Here is a 24,333-nt window from a genome sequence, read left to right as displayed (position 1 = left end):
CCAAGGATCCACAGTGGTGCCCTCCTGGAATGTATTTATATTAGCAGAGATGTTTGCCAGCGTATCTTACAACAAAGTATGACATCCTTGGAAAGATTAAGCTAAGCTTTATGTCTTTGAAAAATACAACCCCCACTTCCTGAAATGTGAAACTTCATAAAAGAAAGAAAGGAAAACTTGAATATGCAATTTGTAAATTTGTTCAAACCTTTATTTAACAGATACAAATAAAAAGGAAACAATTTTCAGTGTGTTCACTGACCAATTCCATTTAATTTAGAAAATGTGAAGAAAACTAAAGTTTGATACCTGTTCTTTCTTATTGTTAGCATACAGAAGTCAAAACCCGTTTTCCCAAAAACAGCTGTGTCTGACCTGTGTGTCCATCTGAGACAAGCTTGTGTCTACAGTGTTTCTGGATAGTTGATATGTAATATATGTAGTATAATATATGTATATAATCTTAATAAGTTGGTCTGTGAAGACACCGAAAATCATTTGTTTGGACTTGTGTCTTTTAGATAAAGGTTCAAACAAATGACTAAATTACAGCCTTAAAGTTCTGCCTTTAACTTTTCTGGAAATGAGATTTGTATGGAAATGTCCAACATCCCTGTTCAAAGCCATTCCAGCCTGTTAGAAAGGGTCTTTCTTGCTTTCTTGCTAACTAGAAACAAGCCAGAGAGAAGATATGTCTGCAGATATTTCATCTTTCAGCTAAAAGTGCAGAATCCTTCAGGACCCACAATTAAGAACAGGATCTACTCCATCAGCTGTCATTAAACCAGAATGAGTGTGGTGTCAGTTTTACAGAACAGATGGTTTGCTTGTAACACTCTGCTGTTGAGATTCATAATGAATCACGTGTACAAGTCCCATTATTATGAGTAATGAACGAGAGTTAAATATGCTGAACTGAGCGTAAACACTGTGGAAACTGCTGACCTCTCGTTCTTCAGAAATAATGAGACTTTATCTGGAGAAGCTCTTGTCTGCAGAACAAGAATGAGTGTGTTTCAAAAGGCTGCACAAGCCGGTCAGCTCCTGTTTTGATTTTTCTTTTTTTTTTCACCATCCTGGAATCTGTTGCTTTCCGTTAAGTCCTGGCATTATTCAAGCTCGCACATGGATGTGAGCGGGGCGGCTCCTCCTCCGTTTCTCTGTCCTTGGGGCCATTTGCTTTCCATCATTTGAACAGATTAGAGTCATACTGGCTGTGAGTCATGCTGGGTGGGTGGATGTCTGCGCTGGGTGTGGTGGGTGAAGGAACCTGCGGACGCTTGCGGCTGCCAGTGGAAGAATAAAGCATCTAATTTGGCCCAAAATTGCATATATGTAAATTAACGGATTGGGAGCTTTTATTATGAACACGGAGTTAAATACAGCTCTTATGTCTTCTCATTTCGGAGTGTGTATGTGGTGCACAACAGCTCATGCTGAAGCTTTTGAAGAATATAAGAGTCACATGAAAATAATAAGAACTTCTGATCAGAGGAGTAAACAGAAAACACTGACGCCGATCCTGCAACATCTGCACAAACAAGCCTACAGTCAGTTAAAGTCACTTTGTCGTGCATACTGAGATGTGACTGCTTCTTTTGACTTCATGTTGTGGAATACTGACTGGTTATATAATGATATACTGACCCAAACCATAGCTTTTAGATCAAAAGTTGTGTTTCTCCTTCCAATATGTGCACCAGATGCGTTCCAGCCGCATCAGCGTGGATTTATAGCACACAATAGAGCAGCAGAACCTGAAATGGTTGCAGTCCCGTCCAAAAGGGATAAAGTTTAAGAAGAGATCCCACCTCCAAGATCACTCCTTTTCCACCTCCTCCCCAAACTTTGCCCGTTTCAAAAAGTGGTAACTATAGCGGAGAGCAGCAGTAGCAGCAAGAGGAGGAGTTCGTTTCCTTTTCGACTATCTGTGTCTGCAGGGCCGAGAATGACAACTTAATTGGTTCCCTCAGGCGCTGATTTCTTTTATATCAAACTTTTCGTTCTGTCTGCCACACCTGCCTGCCAAAATGCGGCTCTGATGGGCGCGGCTGAGATCGGATCCTAAATCTCTGTTTTGACTCGCCTGGGACAGTTTAGTGAAAAGGCACAAAGGGACCGAGGAGTTTGAGAACATCCCTGCACGTTCTGCGCGTCAGCTTCACATTTACGCATTGTTCCTGTTGTGGATCAGTCGCTCCATATCCTGAGAGGACTTTCATCCATACTTGCTCTAATTGGCAGAAGGTATGGACTTTAATAGTATAGCTCCAGTGCTCTGGAACCACCTGGAGACCTTTTTTGTGTGCTTGTTTTGCTTGAAAGTTGCTCAAGCTGGATGTTGCGGACGTTTCCTCGCACCTGGCTGCTGCATCTCTGGGTTAACAACTGCACCCAGGGGGTTTGGTGATGGGCTTTCATGTTGGTTTCTTAAGCTGCAATCGCTTAAAGCTGTCTGCAGTCATTTTCTGTAACTACTTCTCGACCTGTGTGTGTAAAATCCAGCAGGGGGTTTTTTGGGATCATTTTTCTGCTACAAGGATCTCAGGATAGTTTTACAGCTACTTTTGCCGGGCTATTTACATCCATCTAAATATACTGCGGGACTCTTCAGGCTTTATTTGTAATCAACCCTTGATAATTGCTGTTCAGATCAGTTACATGCTGCAGAAGGAAGGCTAACTTTGAGGAAGCGTTCATTAGATGATAAGAAGGAGTTAATTTTTTTGTTGGCATGTGTTTATTTCAACCTTTAGTTTCCACAAAGCTTAAAAGAGGTCAATTTTTAGTTCTTTTTTTTTAAATTTACAGGTAAGAAATTATGTTTTGAGCATCACGTGTAACAAGAACAACATGTCTCTGCTTAGTTATTTTTAAATGTCAGATAAAGTGGGCTGTAAATAAAGCACAAGCTGATAAAAATGGACTTGTTGGACAGGGTGTGGTAGGAGGATGGTCTTTTCAGAGCTGTGCCTCCTTTTGTTCCTTTGTTATTTTGGTCTCCAAAGAAGCAAAAGTAAACATACAGCCTGCTGAAATATATAGATGATCCTTCATTACTTTATTGTGGTATCCACGTTTCACATGAGAGGAAAATGTGTCACAAGAGCTACTTGTTAGGGTGGAGCTGTTTTAGGGGCCTGTAGCAGTAAAACTCCAAAAAGGTCACTAGAGGAAAGATCCACTAAAGCATTAGATTGTGACTTTTAGAATATGATCATGTGACTGATGTTCTGACATTTTTCTGTGTTGCGTGGGACAAAATCTCAATTCAGCGTAGTAAACATGCAGCTTGGTCTTTAACCAAATCATTCAGACACAGCTCTTTGCTTGTTCCCCGTTACTAAAATGTCATTTTTCACCCTTAAGGAACAAATAACTGGCACAGAACATGCATGACCATGGTGATTTTTCTTTTTTTCTTCTTTTTTTTTTATTATCATCTCACCAGATAAGATGGGATGGACGAGTTAACAAGGCACATGGAGTTCTCAGGAGAAAAGGGTGAGACTTCTTGAGTTAACTGTCAAGTTTTCATCTGCAGATAGACAAAGCTGCTACAAAGCGTTTGCTTGCACAAAAACCCCCACTGTTTGAAGTTTGTAGCTGTGCACGTGCGGACAGGTTAGCTTTTACTTGAGAGATAGCCGCCACTGAAACATGACCGGTGAATATCATTTTGTTTAGGAATGCAACGCATCAACATAGACATGAAAAATCTCAGCAGAAACACATGTTCAGTAAAAACAACATCTCAACCTCGATGGAAGATGGAAACATTTTTTATTATGTAAAATGGAAAATAGTTTTTATATAATGAGTGGAGTCCTTCGTCTTGGTGATGGCTTTTGCCTTTTTTAGGGCTTCCTTACTAACACGCATGCATTCAATGGTATCAGTTTCCACCTCTCAGTGCGCAAGTCAGCCTCTGGGTTTTTCTCCAGTAGCTATGTTAATGTGCAGCTCTTCCAGCCCTCAAGACTTCTGTAGCAGGGATGGACAAAGAGGTCAATCCAACCCTGATTATACATTTGATGCTATCTGTGAGAAACATATAATCAGTCTCTCTGCTTCTTTTATCTGTCACCTCTAAACGGAAGCCAGTAAACCTAATTTATATGGCACTTTTCAAACCAGTAGTTACAATATACTCCAGAAGAGACAGACATGATAATTAAAGATCATAAAAAAAAATGGTTTTAAAGTTGTGAGATTCTTCTTATTCACTGATTGCAGTGAGCGTTCCTTGGAGGCTTTTCCAGAGTTGACAGCAGAAGCACAATCAGGTCTGGCCTTGATTGTGAAACAGACAGAAATCCCTAAAAGGAAGGTGGACAGGAGCAAAGAGGCAGCATGAAATTGAAATGGAATGTACATTGTCTATAACTGAAGCCAGTAACATTTTAACAGCCCACAGCAGGAGAACCAAATGTGTCCTGCGACAAGAAGGGTGTTTGAATCAGTTATCTGCATCCATCTTTTACACCAACTTTTTCTGATAATGAATTATCTTTCAGTCCATATTTGTTATGAGACTGTGCTCATCAGAAACATGTGGGTGTGTGTGTTATAGCGCCCCCTTTTAGTCTTCTTGGAAGACGCATTCAGTACTTGCGCGGCACATCTGCATCTACAGGAGGTGAGATTTCGTGCATCTGTGCTACAAATCATCTCCCCGCTGTCATGGCAAAATGCTGAGTACAGGGACATCTGCACAGAGCTTATCGTTCTATCTCTGATGACGCCTTTTACGTGAAGTGGATTCACACATTCTCAGATGTGGCAAGGACGCCACCCATCTGAAGGGATAGATGTCAGCTTGGAGAGAAAGCCTCAACTTGCGTAAGAATAAGTAAAAAGAATTAAGTGCAGTTTTCGCACGAAGATCCTCTTGAACTTTTCTGAATCTGAATCATGGTGGTTCACTTGTCACGCCACCTTTATACCTCATGATGACGATAACCGAGGCAGCTAATTATGGAAGGAGGCCTATTTCATCAGTAAGAATAAAAAGAGTCACATTCCCCAGAAAAGACTCCAGATGTTTTGATTGATCATTTTTGTACATGTTTGTTTTTTTGTGCGCTATTTTTAATTTTAACAGGATTTTAACCTGATTTGATCCATTTGATTTTGATTTGATCTCACTAAAGTGACACATTTAACCCAGCATTCAGTACTTCTAACCTTACTTTATTGTTGAGTTCTAATAAGGGTTCTAAGCTGGAACTAATGGTTGTATTAGTAGTTGTTATTAATTTATTGCCAGCAACCTCAGGTATTGATAATAGAAAAGTTGAGAGTTTTAGGGTTAATATGGAAATCACAAGTGAAGTTGATAAATAGAAGATATGAGCTCATTTCTAATTTACACCGTCAGGCTTTAGGTATGCAAATAGTAATGTTATTAAGTCATTATTGAGACAGTCCTCTCACTGTTTAAAAAGTCTCTTGCAAAACTGACTCATTGCTGTGTTACAAGTGTTCTGTTCACATAGATATGAGGTCATGAATTTGTAAAAAATAATTGAGAAGCTGACATGAAAGAGGTTAAATAGTTATGTAGAGGAGATTAAATACCAACATGTCATAGTGTCCTATAAAGGATCCATAACATGGTGTTGAATCAGATCTCGTCATAGTTACTGCATGAAACATCTTTATCAGTAAGCGGCTCTGACCTTTCTGCTGCAGCACTGAGGGGGTGAAAACTGTGTAACATTAACTCACATCTGGACAAGTAAAAGTCATCCCTGGGGTATTAGCATGATGCATGTCCATAGAAGGGAGGATGATGCATAAATGAAAATAAACATGAAGCACAGGGTGATAATTGTCTGTCTTTTATCAGTCGTGACAGAAACCGTAAGCTCCACAACCAGAGTGACTTCTCTCCCACCAAGTGAGTCTCTTTCCTCCCAGTCAAGCGTATCCTAATTGTTGTCAGTATAAACTAAAACCATAATGCTGTAATTATAGCCGACCAGTTTTCAAAGGAAGTACCCGATGAGTAACGGCTTCTCCTTGTTTTGCTGTGTGTCTTCTCGTTGCTAGAGGGAACCAGTGGATCAAGTCACAGGAATATGTCCAGCAATGGTGGAGGGCTGGGCTTGGAGAAGAATGTCTTGACCCAGAACAGCAGTGGAACTTACTTCTCTTCATGTGAGGGCAACTTTCCACTCGTGGGCCAAAATTGGGAAATTGTGGGTTTATCTTCGGACAAAGTTTGAGGATGTTGTATATTTAACCCCCAGCAGAAAGAAAGAGTTCTGGGTTTGTCCGTCAGAGAAGTTTTCAAACACTTGCAGGCATCTGCGAAGGAAGCATTTTACGGAAGTATCAAAATGTAGAAATACTCCATTACAAGTAAAGTTAGATACTGTGGATGGCATTTTGTACTCTTGATTTTCCTATGCATAAGTATCAATTTACTGTGGCTACAAGTTGAGATGGATCTATTTTATTCTATTTTATGAGTGCCAGAGACTAAATGTGGGCACAAAATAAGGAAACTTATACTTTCCTTACGCAGCAATCTGTTCATGTCACTACATACCTTTGCTCCACAACATCTTACAGGAGAAGTCTGCATTCATTTGAGATGTGTAACTAAGGCATTTGAAATACTTTAAGTCAGTTTTCATGTAAAAATATCAATATTTGAATGTTTTCATCTTGTCAGATGTGAGTATTTTATACTACTTTAGTGTAGGTATTAATATGAATATTGATGGTACACACATTTTGAGAACCCGTGCATCAGTTTGATGCACTTCCAGCTATCCAGTAAAATCTGTAGTATTTAACTCTGAAATTTTGTGGAAAGGTTGGAAAGGTTTGTACCTGAATAAAATAACTTAGTTACCAACTTTCATGTGACGCTGAAGCATTCTAGTTGTATTTAACCGAAATATACATATATTGATTTTTACATTGTCCCTCCAGCCTCTGTCGGTGTAAACACCGGTAGCTACAGCTCCTCCTCAGGAATCTACCTGGGAGGAGACTCCTCAGGAGGAGGCGAAGGAGGGGGAAGCTACATAGATGGAGAGGGGTATGGAAGTGGAGGAGGAGGGAGAGGTGGAAGCAGTTACCTCGTGAGCTCTGTGTCAAAGGTCCGGTCCAGCTCATCGGGCAATACCAGAAGAGTGCAGACTGCTGGCTCATCAGGAGGCCTGTCGCCAGCTTTCCGGGAAAGAAAGACCATATCCAGCCGCTCAGGAGGTTATGACGGTGAGATCCTGGCAATAAAAATAGCAGTTGGCATTAGAAGTACCTAAAAGAGAAGCTTGAAAACGTGAAGGAAACTGGCACAGCTTAAGGGTGCTGTTTATATGTTTGCTCAGCTATTGTGTTTTCTTATAGGCAGTTCCAGTGCTAATTCCTCACCAGAATTTACACGCAAAGATTATGGAAACTACTGTGAGTGGGCATGATGGCTTTATAGAATGACATACTTTCTCACTGCAGACTAACTCTCAAACTTTAATCTATAGAGTTACTCTACTGATGTTTCCTTTCTTTTTTTTCTTCCCTTCAGGCTCCAGCACCTCAAGAGGGAGGAGCGAAAGCAGAGGTATTGAATAATTCTTCCCCTCCTCCCTTCATTATTTCTGCACCATCTGACTCTGAATTGTCCTGGCTTACTTTTTTATTTAACCAGGATTCCTTTGTCTATTGTGTGTGTGTTGTGATTTGTTTCCAGAGAGTGAGATCAGAGCCAGATTACAAAGTGCCTCCCCCAGTGCAGGAAGATGTAAGACCACCGGAGACACTGATCCTTTTTGCTGTCGTTATGCAATAACTCACAAAGCAGCAAAGTTTTTTGAGCTTTCATTCAAAGAGCCACATGGATTATGGAAGATTTTTCCTGCAGGATATGTGTCTTTTGAATTATGTTGCTGTCAAACGCTTTGGCTTAAAACCTAGCATATGACAAAGTCACATTCCACCTCTCACATTCCTTGAAATTTCAATTAGGAACACATGTGCTCTACTTTTCCAAAACAGAAGATATACATCAGCAAAGACAGAAAGAGTTCGGTTCAAACACTGATGACCATGCACCTAACTACACAGAGACCATGTGTGGAAGAAGTTAAAGAGCACATTTGCTGTGCCAGCAACGGCACACATGAGTCACTCCAGCTTTTGAAGCAAAATAGGGGAGAGTCAAAGTTGTAGAGATTCTCATTGCTCCCCCTGTTGATTAAAGTCAGTAACTACTGTTATTTAATTCACATTATGCAAGTTATTCTGTACCCTCTCCTAAAATTGGATGTTATATTGTTTGTGTTGGTGGAAAGAATGGTTTTCCCTGAAGGGTGTAAGCATGAGAGCAGCAAACAACACGCAACATAAAAAAGAATCAGAGAAATGTTAGTGAGTGTTCCTATTAAAGCTCATCTTCTCAGTATTTTCATCATTTATAACACTTATAGTTTTGTTTTCTTGTCTACAGCTAACTATTCAACTAAATCCAGTGTGTAGGAAGGCCCCACAGGAAAGCTTCACCTTGTTCTTTTGTTTCTACTTATATTCAACAAGCTACCATTTATGAGTTGGTATCACTTAATTTCTGTATTTAGCAGAGAGAGAGAAAAAGGAGTCATTTTAAAGACATGACCAAAAGATACCCAGAACACTAAAAAAGACAAACTCCTGCTTTTCAGATTTTTCATCACTGTCATTTTAGCTTTTATCTCTGTATTACTTTATATCAGGTTATCTGAATCCCAGTTTAGTGTCTTTAGATACTGAATTATATTATTATACTGATGCCATTATGAATATGGATAATAACAGACAACTAGCTCAGATTATTTTAATTTTCTAACCGTTAGAAGAACACACCAAGAATTTAATGATCTTAGGTACTGAATTTTCCTAAAAAGCTTTGCAGTTCAAGGCACCGATCTCATGTTTGCTGTGTAACAAACATGAGATCGGTGCCTTACATACTGCTGTCAATGCTTTATTTTGTTTGTTTTTTTCAGATTTCTGTTCTGATTCAGATCCGTGAGTTTTTAGTGAGGATTGTTTGTGTGACTTTGGCAGGGGCAGAGCTGGATGACGTGAAGAAGCTGCTGAAGGGACGCTCCAGCAGTGTCAGCCCCACTCGCTCCTCAAGTGCCTCCATCACCCTGCCGGTCCCTAAAAAGACCGGCGTGGAGACCAAGACCATCTCAGTGGCCACTCAGTCAGGTATATTCGGTTACTAGAGTCACACATATGTGCATGCTGTACATTCATAGACACTTTGTCTCCATCCCAAATTATGAAATGTGGTCTCAGATGATCCTCATGTCCTGCACTGACATTGCTAAGCATGGCTCTGAAATCCAGAAAACGTGAACAGGATGGCATTTAAGGCATTTAAGGAATTTAAGAAAAAAATTATTATTGCCAGTATGTCACTCACAATATAAGTGGAATCTGGTTAAAAGCTTGAATTGATTTTTTTTAAGCATAGGACTAAAAACATTTTGATTACCGTAGTTATATAAATGCTTGGTGTTTCATTTTTTAAAAAGTTGCAAATTTAAGACATTTCAAGGCATTTTTAATACAATAAGTGAAAAGACACCACATATCTGTTTGCTTAACATAAGCTAAAAAAGTTAAAAAGTAAGAAAAAACTATTGAAAGAAGCTGCAACCATCTAATTTGTTGTTACAAATGTAGCCGTGTAAGTTCTCTTCTTAAAGGATAGCGAATGTTGTACACTGCATTGTACATTCAGAAAAAAATAGATTTTGGAATGTTTAAATATAACTTTTATCACTTTTATTGCTGTAAACTTTTATTGGTGAAAAATGTAGCAAGAGACATTTCCTTGATATTTATCTTTGTGTCTTTTATTCCTGGCAGCATCAATTCTATATGGCTCTGGTGCGCGATCAACTGGGTTCAACACCATTGATATATCCGGCCTGTATGACACAAATCGGATATCTGGGGTGCGTGATACTGGTGTCCAAACTGGTCAATATGATGTCATGCTAAACTCAGGCCAATATGATACTGGTATCAAATCGAGCCAGTATGATGTTGGTCTGAAATCAGGTCAGTATGACACTGGTCTGAAATCAGGACACTATGATATAAGTCTGAAATCAGGGCAATACGATGCTGGCCTGAAGTCAGGCCAGTATGACACCACTGTGAGATCAGGCCAGTATGACACCACCGTGAGATCAGGCCAGTATGACGCCACCATGAGATCAGGCCAGTATGACGCCACCGTGAGATCAGGCCAGTATGACGCCACCGTGAGATCAGGCCAGTATGATACTCTGGACTCCGCATTTCCCTCTTTCTCCTGGTCCACCACCACACTGCCCTCCTCCTCCACGACGGTCGTCGCTGGCAACACCGGCAGCTACACCTACCAGGTCAGCCAGGTCGGCACCAACAACATGCCGGGAGGCTCCTCGCCGATTACTCTCACTTCGCCCTCATCCCTGTCAGGTGAGACCAAACGTCTCTGAATATGACCTGAAGACTTTGTCTTTGTTAATGCTGAAGTATGTCCAGCGAATACACAAACACACTGATTGACAGAAATAAACATGCAAATGAGCGAACCTCCGCAGCATGTTATAAGCCAAGTGATACATCTTTAGGCTGAACACAGGCTTCACAACTTCTAACACATTAGAGTGATAAAACACATCCTGAGGTCTATGTTGTTGAATCTGAGTAGTCAAACTATTGAGTTACTGTGAACTAATGAAAATATTTGTTAAGGGCATAATTAATTTTGACAGATATTTTCCATTTGATTGACATCTTTAGTGTCAAGTTATATGAAACACACCCAACAGTTTAAATGAACAAAATCCACATGTTTTATCTGATACCTCTTTGGAAACAAAAACAAAGTTCCAGGTTCAGTTATTCAAATATTGTTAAATGTTGATGTAATAATTAATGTTAATGAAATAATGTTGGATAGCTGAGAAACTTTTGCTCTTGTTCAAACATTGTGTCAGACATTTTTCTCTGTTTACAGTTTACGGTTTTCAGAATAATCTGGCACCCACCTCTGCTGGCGTGCTAACTACCAGTGGCGCCAACATAAATGCCAACCTTGGAGGTATGACTGCAGGTCAGGGCAGTTTCAAATATTTCTCAAGCAGAATTAAATTGAAACAGCATTTTTCTCCCAGAGATTTACTTTAGTTATCTGTTTATTTAAAATGTGTTTGTATTTACAGGATATGGTGTTCAGAAGAATGTGTCAAATGGCACTGGTGTCATCAGCTCTGGAGTCTCTACAGGTAAGTCTGGAACAGTTTTGTTTTCCTCAAATCTGCTGAAAAGTTGTTAAGCAAATGTATGACATAAATTATCATGTGTTTCCTGGATGTCTTTTCTGTCAGCTACTAGATCACAAAGCGATGATGCCTATAAGAGAGATTACAAGTTCATGGTCTCCGAAAAGGAGAATGCTCCAGCCAAGAGGGACACAGAAACGCTCGTTTTGGCTAAAGACAGCGGGAAACAGTTCACCACCAGCGGCGTTCATGTCGGAGGAGGTGAGTGACAAACTCACTGCCCCCTTCTGGAGAAACACCAAAGTTTCTGTTGTGTAACCAGGCACTGTGCCCCGGGGATGTCATTGTGGGTTCTTCTTTTTTTCAATTTCAGGTCTTAAACACAAGAGAAAAAAATGTGTAATGGTGACAACATATCTAATTTAACAGGTTCGCTGTCGGGAGACTCATTAAAGAAGGAGAAGTTAATTTCCAGCTACGTTGACACGGTCCAGATAAAGTCAGGGACTGGCAACTCCTACTGTGAGTGACCACCAAAAACACCTTTGTAAATCCCACTTATTATGACTATAAATCAGTGACACTGATTTGTGTTTCCCTCAGATGGATCATCTGGAGTTGTTATGAAAGACAAATCCACTTATGCAGGTATTTTTAACTGATTTGTTCCCATATTAGATGATCAACAATCAAACAGATATTAACCTGCAACCATTTTCTTTGTGAAAGTTAATTTCACAATTTCAAAACAAGACATAATGTCATAAATGCCAGCTCTGCAAAGCTCCAGTGGGAGTGTTTCTGTACTTTTTGATATGTCAGAATTTGAGAAAAGGATATATGAAGATCAGTTGATGTAAAAAAAAAACAACAACTTTGTTTTGGTGGTGAAATTTTCAGTGTTTTAGTGTAAGAGTTTAATTCCCTTCTCTGTTTTCAGAGATTCGCAGGGACAGTGGTGTCTTCGGAGGTGGAGGATTCTGCTGCTGTTCTGATGCCTGTTGCTCCTGGTGGAAGTGGCTGCTCGGTCTACTCCTCCTCTCCCTGCTTCTGCTGGGACTCCTGTTTGGCCTGATCGCACTGGGTAAGATTGACTTGAAGATTTCCAATAATGGTGAAAACAATTATCTCCCAAAACACGGCACCTTTGCAGTGAAGAGGCTGGCAGTGGGCGTTGTTTCACAGTGTTGTGAAACAGTAAATGTACTCCTCTCTCTTGAAATCTGATCTCGTGGACTCTCTGAGTCTCATGAAGTCTGGAATTCATTGTCTTCGCAGCAGCTTTGGAAATTGTTGCCTGATGACATCAGCTTTTGCCCGCTGCAAGAGAGTTGTTGAAGTGGATTTCTAACCATAAAACATGATAACAAGAATTTGAAAATAGATTTATAAAATTTTTGATTTTAAGTATATTTTCATTTGCGTGTAAGTATCAAAATCGATCAGCAGATGAGAACTGATACAAACACATATGGCAAGACTCACACTCCAGATTCTTCACGGTACATTTACCTCCAGGATCAATCAGTTTAGTCAGACAGCATTTAATGCTCAGTCTTCTGTAGGTTGACGTTTGTATATTTTATGTTTTTTTATTGGACTTTTTTAGTGACAGTGAACAGGAAAATGATCAAATAAATGTCAACAGTTTGTGAGCTTGTGGGTCTTAAAGTTTTCAGGCATTTTTCATCATGAGAAAACCTCCAAATATCCCCATGAAGATCATGCTCGTAGTTCTATTTGATGCATCAGAGCTATTACATTTCTACATGTTTAGAAATATCAAAGTATTCCACTCAAGGCAGAAGGGATCAGAAGGGATCAGAAGGGACAAGTTATGTAACTTTCGTTGTTTGGTGAGAATCTGATGGATCAGTGGATGGACTGAGTCTTTCTGCTTGATTTAGATGTAAAAACAATTCACGATTCCAATTATTTGGGAGGATTTTAAAGTAAGAAACGCATGTCGTAACAAAACAATTTTTATTTCAACTGGTGGTTAACTGAAAACAGTGATAATATTTGCTACTCCATGCATTTATAAAAATAAAACGGAGAGCACTTAAAAGATCAGAAAGTCTCAAGTCTTCACAGTTCTTCCATTTTCAGGCCTGTTGTGCTTTCCAACGACTGCAGTTTATTTGCGGTGGATGCAGGTGAAATCTGTTCTGCAGGTGGACAAAGGGAATCTGTGGATCCCGATGAACCGTGGTCACATGTGGCTCACATATGTGCTGCAATCGTGGTGTGGCTGACATATTTTCTTGCCATCGCTGACCAGTTTGTAGTTTCTCTGTGGTTCAGTTAGCTGTAGTATTTTGTGGACATTTTCACGTTTAAAAAGCTTCTCAACTTACTTGAGGAAGGAGTTCTGCTCAGTCTGGGACAAAAATCATGATTGTTTTCTTTCACAATTCAGTTTCCCTTTAAATCATTAGTGTTCATATTTATTAACCATTGATACATACCCATTCTTGTAGGAATTAAATAATGTTGGTGATCACATACACTTGTATATTCATTTTGTTTTAAATAACTACTGTACCATATTTTTCATGGATTTATATACTGCAGTAAATTCTATTAATTGTAGAATGATTAAGCTACACAAACGTATTAATCTTTGTAGATCTATCTAAGGAAATCTATAAAAAGTCTTGTTTGGGAACATAATACGGTATTAACGATAGGAATAAACGCAACAATACAGTGCTTTACATCAACAAAAATAATTTTATGCTAAAACAATATGCAGGAGATGAAGAATGTTGTGTTGGTTTGTCCAGATACAGATTAAAACCCTTTTTTTTTTTTCCAGCTGAAGATGTGAGGAGGCTGAAGAACAGGGTCGCGACCCTAGAGTCTGCGGCCGCGATTGCCTCTGCTCACACCGGTCAGTGGCCAGGATCTTCTAATGACATCAACACCTATGTGGGTGGCGGAGGTACCAGCAAAGAGACCACACTCATCATGGGAGGTGGAGGAGGCTCAAGCTCTGGAACACAAATCGGCATCGCTGCTGGTGCTGGCAGCACCACTGATGGCAAGGGCAGCGTTGATGGTGCTGGAGGTGCAGGTGGTGCAGGTGGTGCTACGGGATCCGGCACCAGCTTTAGTAGCAGCGGTGGAACGGCTGGCAGCACTGGTACCAGTTCCAGCGGTGGTGCCGGAGGCATAGGCTTCGGTGGCAGCGCCGGCAATGCTGGCAGCACTGGTACCAGTTCCAGCGGTGGTGCTGGTGGTACAGGCTTCAGTGGCGGCACTGGCAGCACTGGTACCGGTTTCAGTGGCGGTGCCAGTGGTACACGCTTCGGTGGTGGCACTGGCAGCACTGGTACCGGTTTCAGCGGCGGTGCCAGTGGTACACACTTCGGTGGTGGCACTGGCAGCACTGGTACCGGTTTCAACAACGGTGTCGGTGGAACTGGCTTCGGTGGCGGCACCACCTTCTGGACCGCAGAGAGTGGAAGATACGTAGATGATACTGTTCTTCAGATGAGCATTCGGCAGGTGTTAAAATCTGAAATGCATTCACGGGAATTCAGAGGTATACACACACACACACACACACACACACACGCACACACACACACAGTATGTTCATCTTCACAAACAAATCGTTTTCTCTCTCAGCTGTACTAGAATCCTCAGTGAAGGGAGAGAGGGGACTGCCTGGACCTAGAGGTAATACTTTTTTTACTAGAATTTAAACACATATCATTTCTACGTTTATGAAGATGAAATGTGTTTCATTTGTTCAATTTTGTATCCTTTTCAGGGGACCCTGGATTTAAAGGTTAGGAAGCAAAACAACTGATCATTTTGAAGTCTTGTTCAGAAATTGGAATTCTGCTCTGATCGTAATCGGGTGTTGTTTTGTGTCACCTTTCACAGGAGATCCTGGTTTCCCTGGGAGTCCAGGTGAGGAACCATTTTCCTTGAATCATCAGCTGTACTTTATGTTTTACTTCGTACAGTTTCATGACCTATTGAAATCATTTTCCTGACTGTCACCTTTGACTGCAGGTGCACCAGGTGGGATGGGACATCCTGGCCCTGAGGGTCCTAAAGGACAGAAAGGAAGTCAAGGTACAGAGGGTGCCTCAGTTCATAATACGTGATGCAACACTTCAGTTGAGTAGACTGAGTAAGTCTGTATGTAAAATGTCTGATTAGGTGAACATGGAATGGAGGGGGCACCTGGTGTCAGAGGCCGTGAGGGCCAAGTTGGGCCCAGAGGTGAGCCGGGACCATCAGGTTTTGGATTGAAAGGCGACAAAGGTACATCTCAGCCTTGCAAATGTGGCAGAGCTTTGAGCAATGCGAGTAACATTTTTATGTCGACTCAGAAACAATATGTCACAGCAAGATCTTTCTTTTGCTTGGCTTGTGTAGGTGCCATGGGAGAATCTGGGGTTCCTGGATCTGTGGGACCTACCGGCCCTGCTGGACCGAAAGGTGAGATCAGTGACGACACGTCACATATTTAACCCATTGTGACCTGGAACCACATATACATCGTTTTACTTTTCAAGCCAGGAATGTTGCACATGTGGCATCGACATCTTCAAGACACACTTGGTTCATTTTTGGAAAACTAGAAATGTGAGGTCCAACTCAGTGATGTACAGTACATGCTGAAGGTTTGACCTTTCAGATTGATTTAGTGTTAATTCAAAGGTGGAGAAATTGTAAGCGTTAAGCTTCCACCGAAAACCTGAGGTTTTAGAGGCTGTTTTTGAATGAAGCGTCAGATCTGAGAGGGTTAAAAACTGGAATTCTTTGACTGCGTGGTGCATCGCCCAAAAAAGCACCAGGTGGCAGCATAGAGTCGGTTTGTGAATACAGCCTGAGTGAAAAAAAAAGACGCTTCTTCTACTTCCCCTTATTTCATTAACCTTTCAGGATAATGAGACATCACTGTCTATTCCAATTACAACGTAGAATTTGCTTTTGTGTAAACCTTTTTTTTTCCATCTACAAACCTTATTTCCAGAAAGGTTGAGGAATGTTCTAAAATTTCTTGAAAGCGTAAAGCTGCAATTTGTCAAGCAATCTTATATTTTGAAAATATGAATAAATTTTAAATTTGATGGCAGCACCAGTTGGGGCCGAGGCATGTTGAAGGTTTTGTTAAGTGTTACTCTACTTCCTAGTTCCACTTTTTAATTATTTTGGAAACTGAGGATACTAATTGCTGAGGACTCTGTCCGTTCTTACTGAATACAACATGTCAGCTGCTCAGCAGTCCACAGGTGTTGTCGTCTGATTTTACCTCTTCGTGTTGCACCAAACATTTTCAGCATTGGACACAAACCATGAACTGCAGGCAGGCCCGTGTCTACACAGCTGTGCAGAAGCATGGACTCATCTGACCACAGAACACATGTCCTCTGTCCTTTTGTCCATCTGAGATCAGCTTGTACTCAGAGAATTTGGGTGACAGACTGCGTAAAGTCAAAATTGTTTTCCAAGGTGCTCTCGAGCTCATCTAGCTGCACTGAATCTGGTGGCTTGATGGTTTTTCATTCATTTCTGCCTTGAAGATCCCGAACATCCAAAAGGACTTTCCATTCCTTGGCCTTTATCCACAGAGAACAGTCTAACTTTGTAAAAACAAGCCTTTTTGCTCTTAAAGAGTTCACCTCTCTGTAAGGAGGAAAAAAACTATTTTCCTGACACTCTCACCTGTCACCACTTAATCTGCTCATTGTAGATTCTTCCAGAACAGCCCAGATGTTGCTGTGACTGATCATTTCTCTGTTGTTGTTGTTGTTGCTTGTAGGTGCACAAGGACTTCCTGGGCTTCTCGGACCGCCAGGTTCGTTCCTCTATTTCACGTAGAAGCATTCTATTTCTAGATCTATTTCAAAGTTTGCGGCACCAGCTGAAACTTCTATAAGCGGTTCTTTGCCTTCAATCTTTGTTTTGCTAGGTCAACCAGGTCCTCGGGGTTTCCAGGGCGAGGCAGGACTACCCGGGGCTAAAGGTGGGTTTTACACAGACTTTGTTAACTTGCTTAATACAAAGAAAATTTCTGTTAATTTCTCAGATTGAATTGATGACAGTCACTCCCCTCACTCTGCAGGCGACAAGGGGCTTGCTGGATTCCAAGGACTCAAAGGTTTGCTGCAATGCAATCAGGTTTTCACGGGACTCGTGGGATCAGTGAATGTTTTTAACCACCTTTATTAACTGTTTATTGTAGGAGAACCTGGTGAAAAGGGTGCCAGGGGTCTACAAGGTGAATTAAGCTGCTTTTGTATTGGTCAAACTGGCTTGCTGTAAAACCGTGCAGTCTGTCTCGGTTTCTTAATCAGATCTTCCTTTTCTTAGGTGACCCTGGTCTTCAAGGTCTGCCAGGGTCAGCTGGAGAGAAAGGCTCCAGAGGATCCATGGGTGAGTCTCATAATCTGTTGTAGATGGTCAAATGAATTGATTCTCAGTCTCTTTGTGCCAGACTCTATACTGTTGCCTAGAAACTGTTCCAAATGTCCTTAATATGATCTGAGTGTGATTACAGCGATGAGCGGGATTGAAACTAAATGTTTCACCCAACTTTTGAAAAAAAGATTATCACTGAAAACTGTGTATAACCATTTTTATAATGTCTTAAGCATAGTTGTAACTATGCTTAAGACATAGTGTTGTTTATTTTTTGTCATTTTGGCTTTCTTAATACTTTTTCTGGATTAGTTCATATTAAGTGATAATATAAAGCCTGACTGTATAAAATGACATCCTCCATCATGGTGCTGCAGAGCTGAGTCTGAGTGTAAAGCCTCTATTGGCTGTCGGTATCTTGTGGATTTATTTTCACTACAATGAACTTTCTGCTTTTTCAGGACAAGAAGGTGCGAAAGGATCAAGAGGTAAACAATTCAATGTTAAGCAGATGCTTTAAAAAAATACTATTATTACAGCATTCAAAAATATGTGACAGTCATACTAGAAACCAACCTTTTCTGTCATTCAATCCATTGAATTCATAAACATATTCGTGATGTCTCTCCCTGTGTAGGAATTCCTGGGCTTCAAGGACCACCAGGTAGGATTCTGCTATTGATGCATTCAAAATGCTGTTGTCATACTTTTATTTTAGTTCTCCGTGTTCAACGCTCTCCACACTGACAATGCGTCTTCTCCTTGTTGTCAGGGATTGCAGGGAATCCAGGTCAACCTGGAGCTAAAGGTACAGTGACTTATGGGCCTTGTTTTTAGAAGGCAACATTTTCTATTTTGTTGCCGATAATTAATCTCAATCTCTGTCGTGCATTTGTGGCTTTAAGGTGAGCCCGGTCAAGCAGGAAGAATCATCAACGCAGGTAAGGGAATACGATGCTTAAAATTTGCGTTTTAACTAACCTTTACTGAGATGACAGTTAAAGATTTCTTTTCATTTCCAGCTGGCTCCACTTCAGTTGGCATCCCAGGACCACCTGGGCCTGCTGGTCCTCCCGGCCCCGCAGGACCTCCAGGATCATCAGGTCTGACTCCTGATAAATTTTCTTGTCAAGTGGAAGGCATTGAGCACATCATACAAATGAACTCTGAATATTTACGCCAACCTCAAACTGTTATTTTATTGACATACCTCCTCAGGTCCAATCGGCCCTGCTGGCCTGCCTGGCTCAACTGGTGGGTCCCTGTGCTTTTATTCCTCCCAAATTGTGGCTTTTAGATTGACTCCATAACCCACAGAGGCCGACAGACATTGTGCTTTATTTGTCTCAGGTCCTAAAGGTGACAGAGGATATAAGGGAGACCAGGGAGAACCTGGAATAACTGTCAGAACCAGCGAGAGGATAAGCTCGTCCACAGCAGAGAGTGAGTGCTTCCGATGATTTTTGATGATCTGGTGTGACCTCTCGGTAGCCAATGCTGGAGCTTCAAGGGTCGTCTACTCAAAGAGCAATAACTGAAATAATAGAAAACCCAATTCAAGTGGATGATGGCATCAACAGTATGAATGAGACCACTTTGAAGTTTTTTTTTTGTTTTTTGTTGTTTTTTTTGCAGCCAATCAAAATTCATTCGTTATCAAATCCTCTCCCCCATGTTGCTGAAAGACAGACGGCTCCAACTACATCGCTGTGGTTATAGTTACAGTTTTAGGTGTGGTCGGCCATTTGAGCATGTTTTGCTGTCTAACTGGCTCAAGCACAGTAGTTAGTTAACTTTAAGCTACGCCTTCTCTTTGTCTGCGTGTCCTCATCATCTTGGATTTAACACTTGTGGCATGATTATGGTTTGGATCCACCTGACATTTTGTTCTGTCTGGAAACCAACACTATGGGTTACAGATGCCCGAAACGCACTTCAAGAGCAAAAGCTAAACTGCGTCTCTGTTAGCTTAACAGCCCATAGAGTCACTTACGCACACAAGAAAAGTGGCCCATCGTTTGGCTGTTTCAACACAAAGAGTTCATTGCTAAATGGTAAACGTATTTGTTTCTGTTTTAGGTCAGTTTAGTGAACATGGAGCCTCAGCACGGCCCGGCCCACCCGGCCCTCCGGGGCCTCCCGGTCGTCCAGGTGAATATGACACATCCTACTCTGTTGTAGTGTGATCCGTCAACACATTAATTCAGGATCATTTGACAACATCTGTGAATTGCCCTCTACAGAGTCTGATGATCTAAAAAAAAGAAAAAAAAAAGGTGATTCTGACTGTTGTGAAAATGCTTTCATCATAGGTGATTCAAGACAAGGACCTCCAGGACCGCCCGGACCTCCAGGCCAGCCAGGCTAGTATCTATTTCAAGCATTTATTCAGAGGCGACTGGATCACACAGTGTTTTTGTTGTTATTCTATCAAAGTCATCGATTGTCTTTTTGCTCTTCAGGCTATGGAAGACCAGGGCCTAAAGGAGACAAAGGAGACTCTGGCTTTGCAGCGAGCGGTGGTATGATCTAAGCTTTTTTTTTTTGTTTGGGTTCGACATGTTATGAGTAGCTGATTTGTAGAATATGTTAACACGATTACGATGAGCACCGCTCCACTTACAGGAACATTTTATTCGGGACCACCAGGACCCCCCGGACTGCCTGGGGCTAAAGGATCAACAGGTGATGGAATGGTGTAAAACTCTCACTCTGCATTCCTCGTTTGGTTTTATCATGATCATGACATCTCAATCCTTATTTTAGGTTCTCCTGGACCACGTGGATACCAAGGTACGTTTCTTTCATTTGTGTCTATTGAAAGTATTGAGGTTGGACAGATGGTTGAGAATCTCCTTCATTGCCTGAATAAATAACTTCTTTATATATCTCAGGCCTACAGGGCCCACCAGGCACACCAGGAACTCCAGGAAGACCAGGAAGCTCTGAGAGAGGTCAGACCTTCATTTGAACCAAACGCAAACCATCACATTGCAGTTACCTTACAGAGACACACGTGAGATACCTTCAAGTTTACGCGTTCATTTGTTCATTCTTACAGTGCAGAGTTATGGAGGAAGTGGGATCGCCGGACCACCAGGTCCACCAGGGCCTCCAGGACTGCCGGGGGCCAAAGGTGAACCTGCAAATGCACTGAAAACTAGGATTCCTGTTAACTGTAACTGCCTGCATGTCTCATGTGATGGTCATACTTCACTGTTGTATTTCATGTTTAAGGGGACACTGGAACTCCTGGGATTCCAGGCATTTCAAGAGGTAAAGAAAGCCATAACAATCAACCTCAAACACTCACAAAGTCAAGTGTGTAAGTGTGCAGTGGCTGTAAACAGGTCGACTGTCCTCCTCAGGGTCCTAACTGTCACATTTTTTCACAGGCGCAGTCTCCGTCACCTCAGGCCCTCCTGGTCCCGCAGGTCCTCCTGGTCCTCCTGGAGCTCCAGGCTCCTTCTCTTCTTCCAGGGAAATGCAGCAGTACATGTCAGACTATCTGAGTAAGAGTCTTTCTGAAGGAGGGTTATGGATTTTCGGGGGGGGGGGGGCAGGTTCTTAACATGTTTTTATTTGTGCTGTGCAGGTAGATTCAGACAGAGTGCCTTTCAAGGCCCTCCAGGTCCACCTGGGCCTCCAGGCCTCCCTGGAAGCTTCTCAGGCTCTATAGAGGACATCTCTGCTCGTATCATTGCATATCTGCGACGTAAGGATTTACACGATTAAATGAGCGGGATTAGTACACACCTATGGGGCATTAAGTAGACTGTAGCCACCTTTAATTGTGTTTGTGTGTAATTTCAGGTTCAGATTCAGGCCTAAGCTTTGGCGTTCAGGGCCTTCCGGGACCACCTGGTCCTCCCGGACCCGCCTCTGGATCCTTGACAGTCAATGCTCTCATCGCCATGCTTCAGAGTGAGTTTTTAGCTCTCTGTGTTTAAAGTATGAAAGTGTCTTTCATTGTGAACCGGCCTAAAATGTGTGCCTCTGCTGTGATCTGTCTAGGAGACGATGTGAGGAGGTATTTGTCGGGACCGCCAGGGCCACAAGGACCCCGGGGACCACCAGGGACATCAGGAGGATTTTCAGGCAGTTATAGAATAGAGGAGGTCGCCACGGTTGTCATCAATTTCCTGAATGGTAAATACAGGTCACGATGAAAAGACACTAACCGCGGAAGTGGTTCCTGAAAGTGGCGCCAATCAATCGATTTACTGTGAATTTCAGAGAGAGGGCTTGCCAGAGGTCCACCTGGGCCACAAGGTCCCTCTGGGCCACCGGGGCTTCCTGGTACAGGAGGCTCTGGTGTTGTGACCTCGATAGACTATTCTGCGTTGATCAGAAGTGAGCTCATTCAGTTTTCTCATCAATAGACACAAACCTTGTTTCTCCTGCTGTGAACCACTTTGTCAAAGCCTACTAACTCATGACCTCCCTGATCTCTTCATCTGCGTAGACCCAGACTTCCGCACATGGATCAGCTCTGCTGTACATCATGGCCCCCCTGGTTCTCCAGGTGTCCCAGGCCTACCTGGCCCTCCTGGCCCTCAGGGGCCACCGGGAGTTTCCACTGCCACCGTGCTTGGGGCGGGAGGTCGTGGCTACAGCTTTGAGGATATACAGCAATACCTGCAGAGTGAGTCTAACGCAGGAGAAGCTTATCATTCATAGACCACAGATCCCAGTAATTCCACCCACAGTGGGACAAATCTCAGTGAAACAAGAAATGTTTTCCCTTATAATGTAGAAATATATAAAGCGAACCAGATGTAAATTCCTCGCAGACATAGTCCAGCAGCAATTAAACTGCCTTTCGCTTGTGTTTGCTTGAAGTCATTGACAGGAAGTAAAGAGCTTCTTGTGATCCTTAACATTTGTGCTGTTCGCCTCTTGTTCCAGTTGGCAAAAAGCATGATTTTTCAGGGGCCATCTTTGTCTTCTTCATAATTACTGCTACTTACTTGCATTAGCGCAACTTGGGTTCCACAAAGTCTGCTCATGTTGGTCTGCACTCTTTCAGGTTCTAGGTTCAGAGGTCTTCCTGGTCCTCCAGGTCCACAGGGACCACAGGGTCCACCGGGCACTTACACTGGATCAGTCTCCTACAGCGGAAACTTCCCTCGGGAGAGTATTCGTGCAGAAATTAAAGAGTATCTGACCAGTAAGACCCTAACTGCCCACACACAGACATAGGATCAGTATCTGTGATAAATGTTAAAAGTTCAAATGCAATGGAAACATTACGAGCTAATTGTATCCCTCAGGTGACAGTATTCGACGGACCATTGTGGGCCCTCAAGGACCTCCGGGTCCAAGGGGTGAGAAGGGAGAACGCGGAGAGCCAGGTTACGTCCAGGGCTACACGCAGAGCCTGAGCTACTCTCAGCAGGGCCAGGGCTCCTCTCAGCAGGGCCAGGGCTCCTCTCAGCAGGGCCAGAGCTCCTCTCAGCAGGGCCAGGGCTCCTCTCAGCAGGGCCAGAGCTCCCGCTACAGCTCTCAGCAGATAGATATTAATCTCAGCAAGCTCGCTGAAACAATCGACTACTCCAACGTTGCCATGAAAGTTACAGACTACATCAAGAGTGAGTAGATCACAGCTGCCGAATGTAGAGATTAGAGTCTTGTATTGACTCTGTGACTTTGCTGTGCAGGAAACTAGCATGTGTTTTGATGAAGCTATGAAAGGAATCATGTTAAAGATCAGAGAACTTCCTCCTCTGTCCAAAACCGATGAAAGTCGGCATGTCTATGATTTGTGAATTTCTTTGATACGACCACATGCGTGTTTTCTGCGAACCATCCTGCAGATCAGGGCCTGCTGCAGGAGTATCTGGTTGACAGTCCTTTGAGGATGAACGTGCGAGCGGTTCAAGGCCCTCCTGGTCCACCTGGGCCTCCCGGGCCACCCGGTTACAGCCGCGTCATCGGGTCCTACGGCAATGTCACAGCTGACCTCATGGAGTTCTTTAGGAGTAAGGACACATCATTATAGTTTTCCCCACACACTGCATCAACAATTGAAACATATTCCTTCGCACTTCTGTGGCTGGAAAATGTTGCTCGACCTCGGCTGACTGGTTTTGCTCTCACACAGCTTACGGCACCATTCCCGGCCCTCCAGGAGGCCCGGGACCAAAGGGAGAGAGAGGTTACCCAGGACCCAGAGGAGAAAAGGGTATGTTTCAAATGAGCGGACACCACACTGCATTTTTCAGTATGTTTTAATGGATCACGAGCTAAGAGATTTGTGTGATTACAGGTGAGCCAGGACGGACAGGTTTACCTGGAGCACCGGGCTCATTAATTGTCCAGACTCGGCTGGAGAGGGAAGCAGGTAAGCTCAGTTAAATTAAGTCAGAAAAAAAAAAAGAAAAAATAAAATAAATATAACTGGATCATTCTTTTCATCCGCAGCAGAGAAAGTGGCACGTCATGGTCAGCAACATCGCCATCAGGCCAACGGTGGCTGAGGGGCTAACGTACCACTGGATCGTGTCCGTGGATTTCATTTCAGCTTCACTTTTTTTTTTTTTTTTTTCCTTTTCTCTCTTTCAAATCGTGTGTAACTGTACCAACGCAAGTGGTCAGAAATGCTCTTTATTGCCTTTTGTAGACAAAAATCAGCAAAAGAAAATAATAAAAAAAAAAAAAACACATTAGT

At 42.3% G+C, this 24,333-nt stretch overlaps 1 protein-coding gene across 1 annotated transcript; it reads left to right on the top strand.

Annotated features, from left to right (window-relative positions):
- The first annotated feature begins 1,851 nt into the window (after positions 1–1,851).
- Positions 1,852–24,142, top strand: LOC140313487 (uncharacterized). The gene is made up of 55 exons (XM_072391591.1): positions 1,852–2,247; positions 3,452–3,504; positions 5,852–5,902; positions 6,055–6,162; positions 6,946–7,233; positions 7,366–7,422; positions 7,541–7,576; positions 7,706–7,756; positions 9,058–9,204; positions 9,871–10,470; positions 11,015–11,110; positions 11,220–11,282; positions 11,385–11,540; positions 11,709–11,801; positions 11,883–11,927; positions 12,220–12,363; positions 14,098–14,826; positions 14,913–14,963; positions 15,058–15,075; positions 15,174–15,200; positions 15,306–15,368; positions 15,456–15,560; positions 15,675–15,737; positions 17,065–17,100; positions 17,215–17,268; positions 17,368–17,403; positions 17,488–17,523; positions 17,616–17,678; positions 18,125–18,151; positions 18,301–18,327; positions 18,436–18,471; positions 18,569–18,604; positions 18,686–18,766; positions 18,882–18,917; positions 19,014–19,106; positions 19,743–19,814; positions 19,976–20,026; positions 20,126–20,185; positions 20,289–20,348; positions 20,430–20,456; positions 20,558–20,617; positions 20,725–20,799; positions 20,901–20,939; positions 21,059–21,175; positions 21,259–21,378; positions 21,477–21,587; positions 21,678–21,812; positions 21,900–22,016; positions 22,129–22,308; positions 22,693–22,833; positions 22,937–23,254; positions 23,480–23,644; positions 23,767–23,847; positions 23,932–24,006; positions 24,087–24,142. The coding sequence occupies exons 2-55, from the start codon at positions 3,462–3,464 to the stop codon at positions 24,140–24,142; spliced, it is 5,655 nt and encodes a 1,884-aa protein (XP_072247692.1). The 5' UTR covers positions 1,852–2,247; positions 3,452–3,461.
- The last annotated feature ends 191 nt before the right edge of the window (positions 24,143–24,333 follow it).

This window comes from Leuresthes tenuis, unplaced genomic scaffold (genome assembly GCF_036924035.1).
Source record: "Leuresthes tenuis unplaced genomic scaffold, fLeuTen1.0.hap1 SCAF_8, whole genome shotgun sequence".
NCBI classification, from domain to species: domain Eukaryota; kingdom Metazoa; phylum Chordata; class Actinopteri; order Atheriniformes; family Atherinopsidae; genus Leuresthes; species Leuresthes tenuis.
This window is presented reverse-complemented; position numbering and strand designations above follow the sequence as displayed.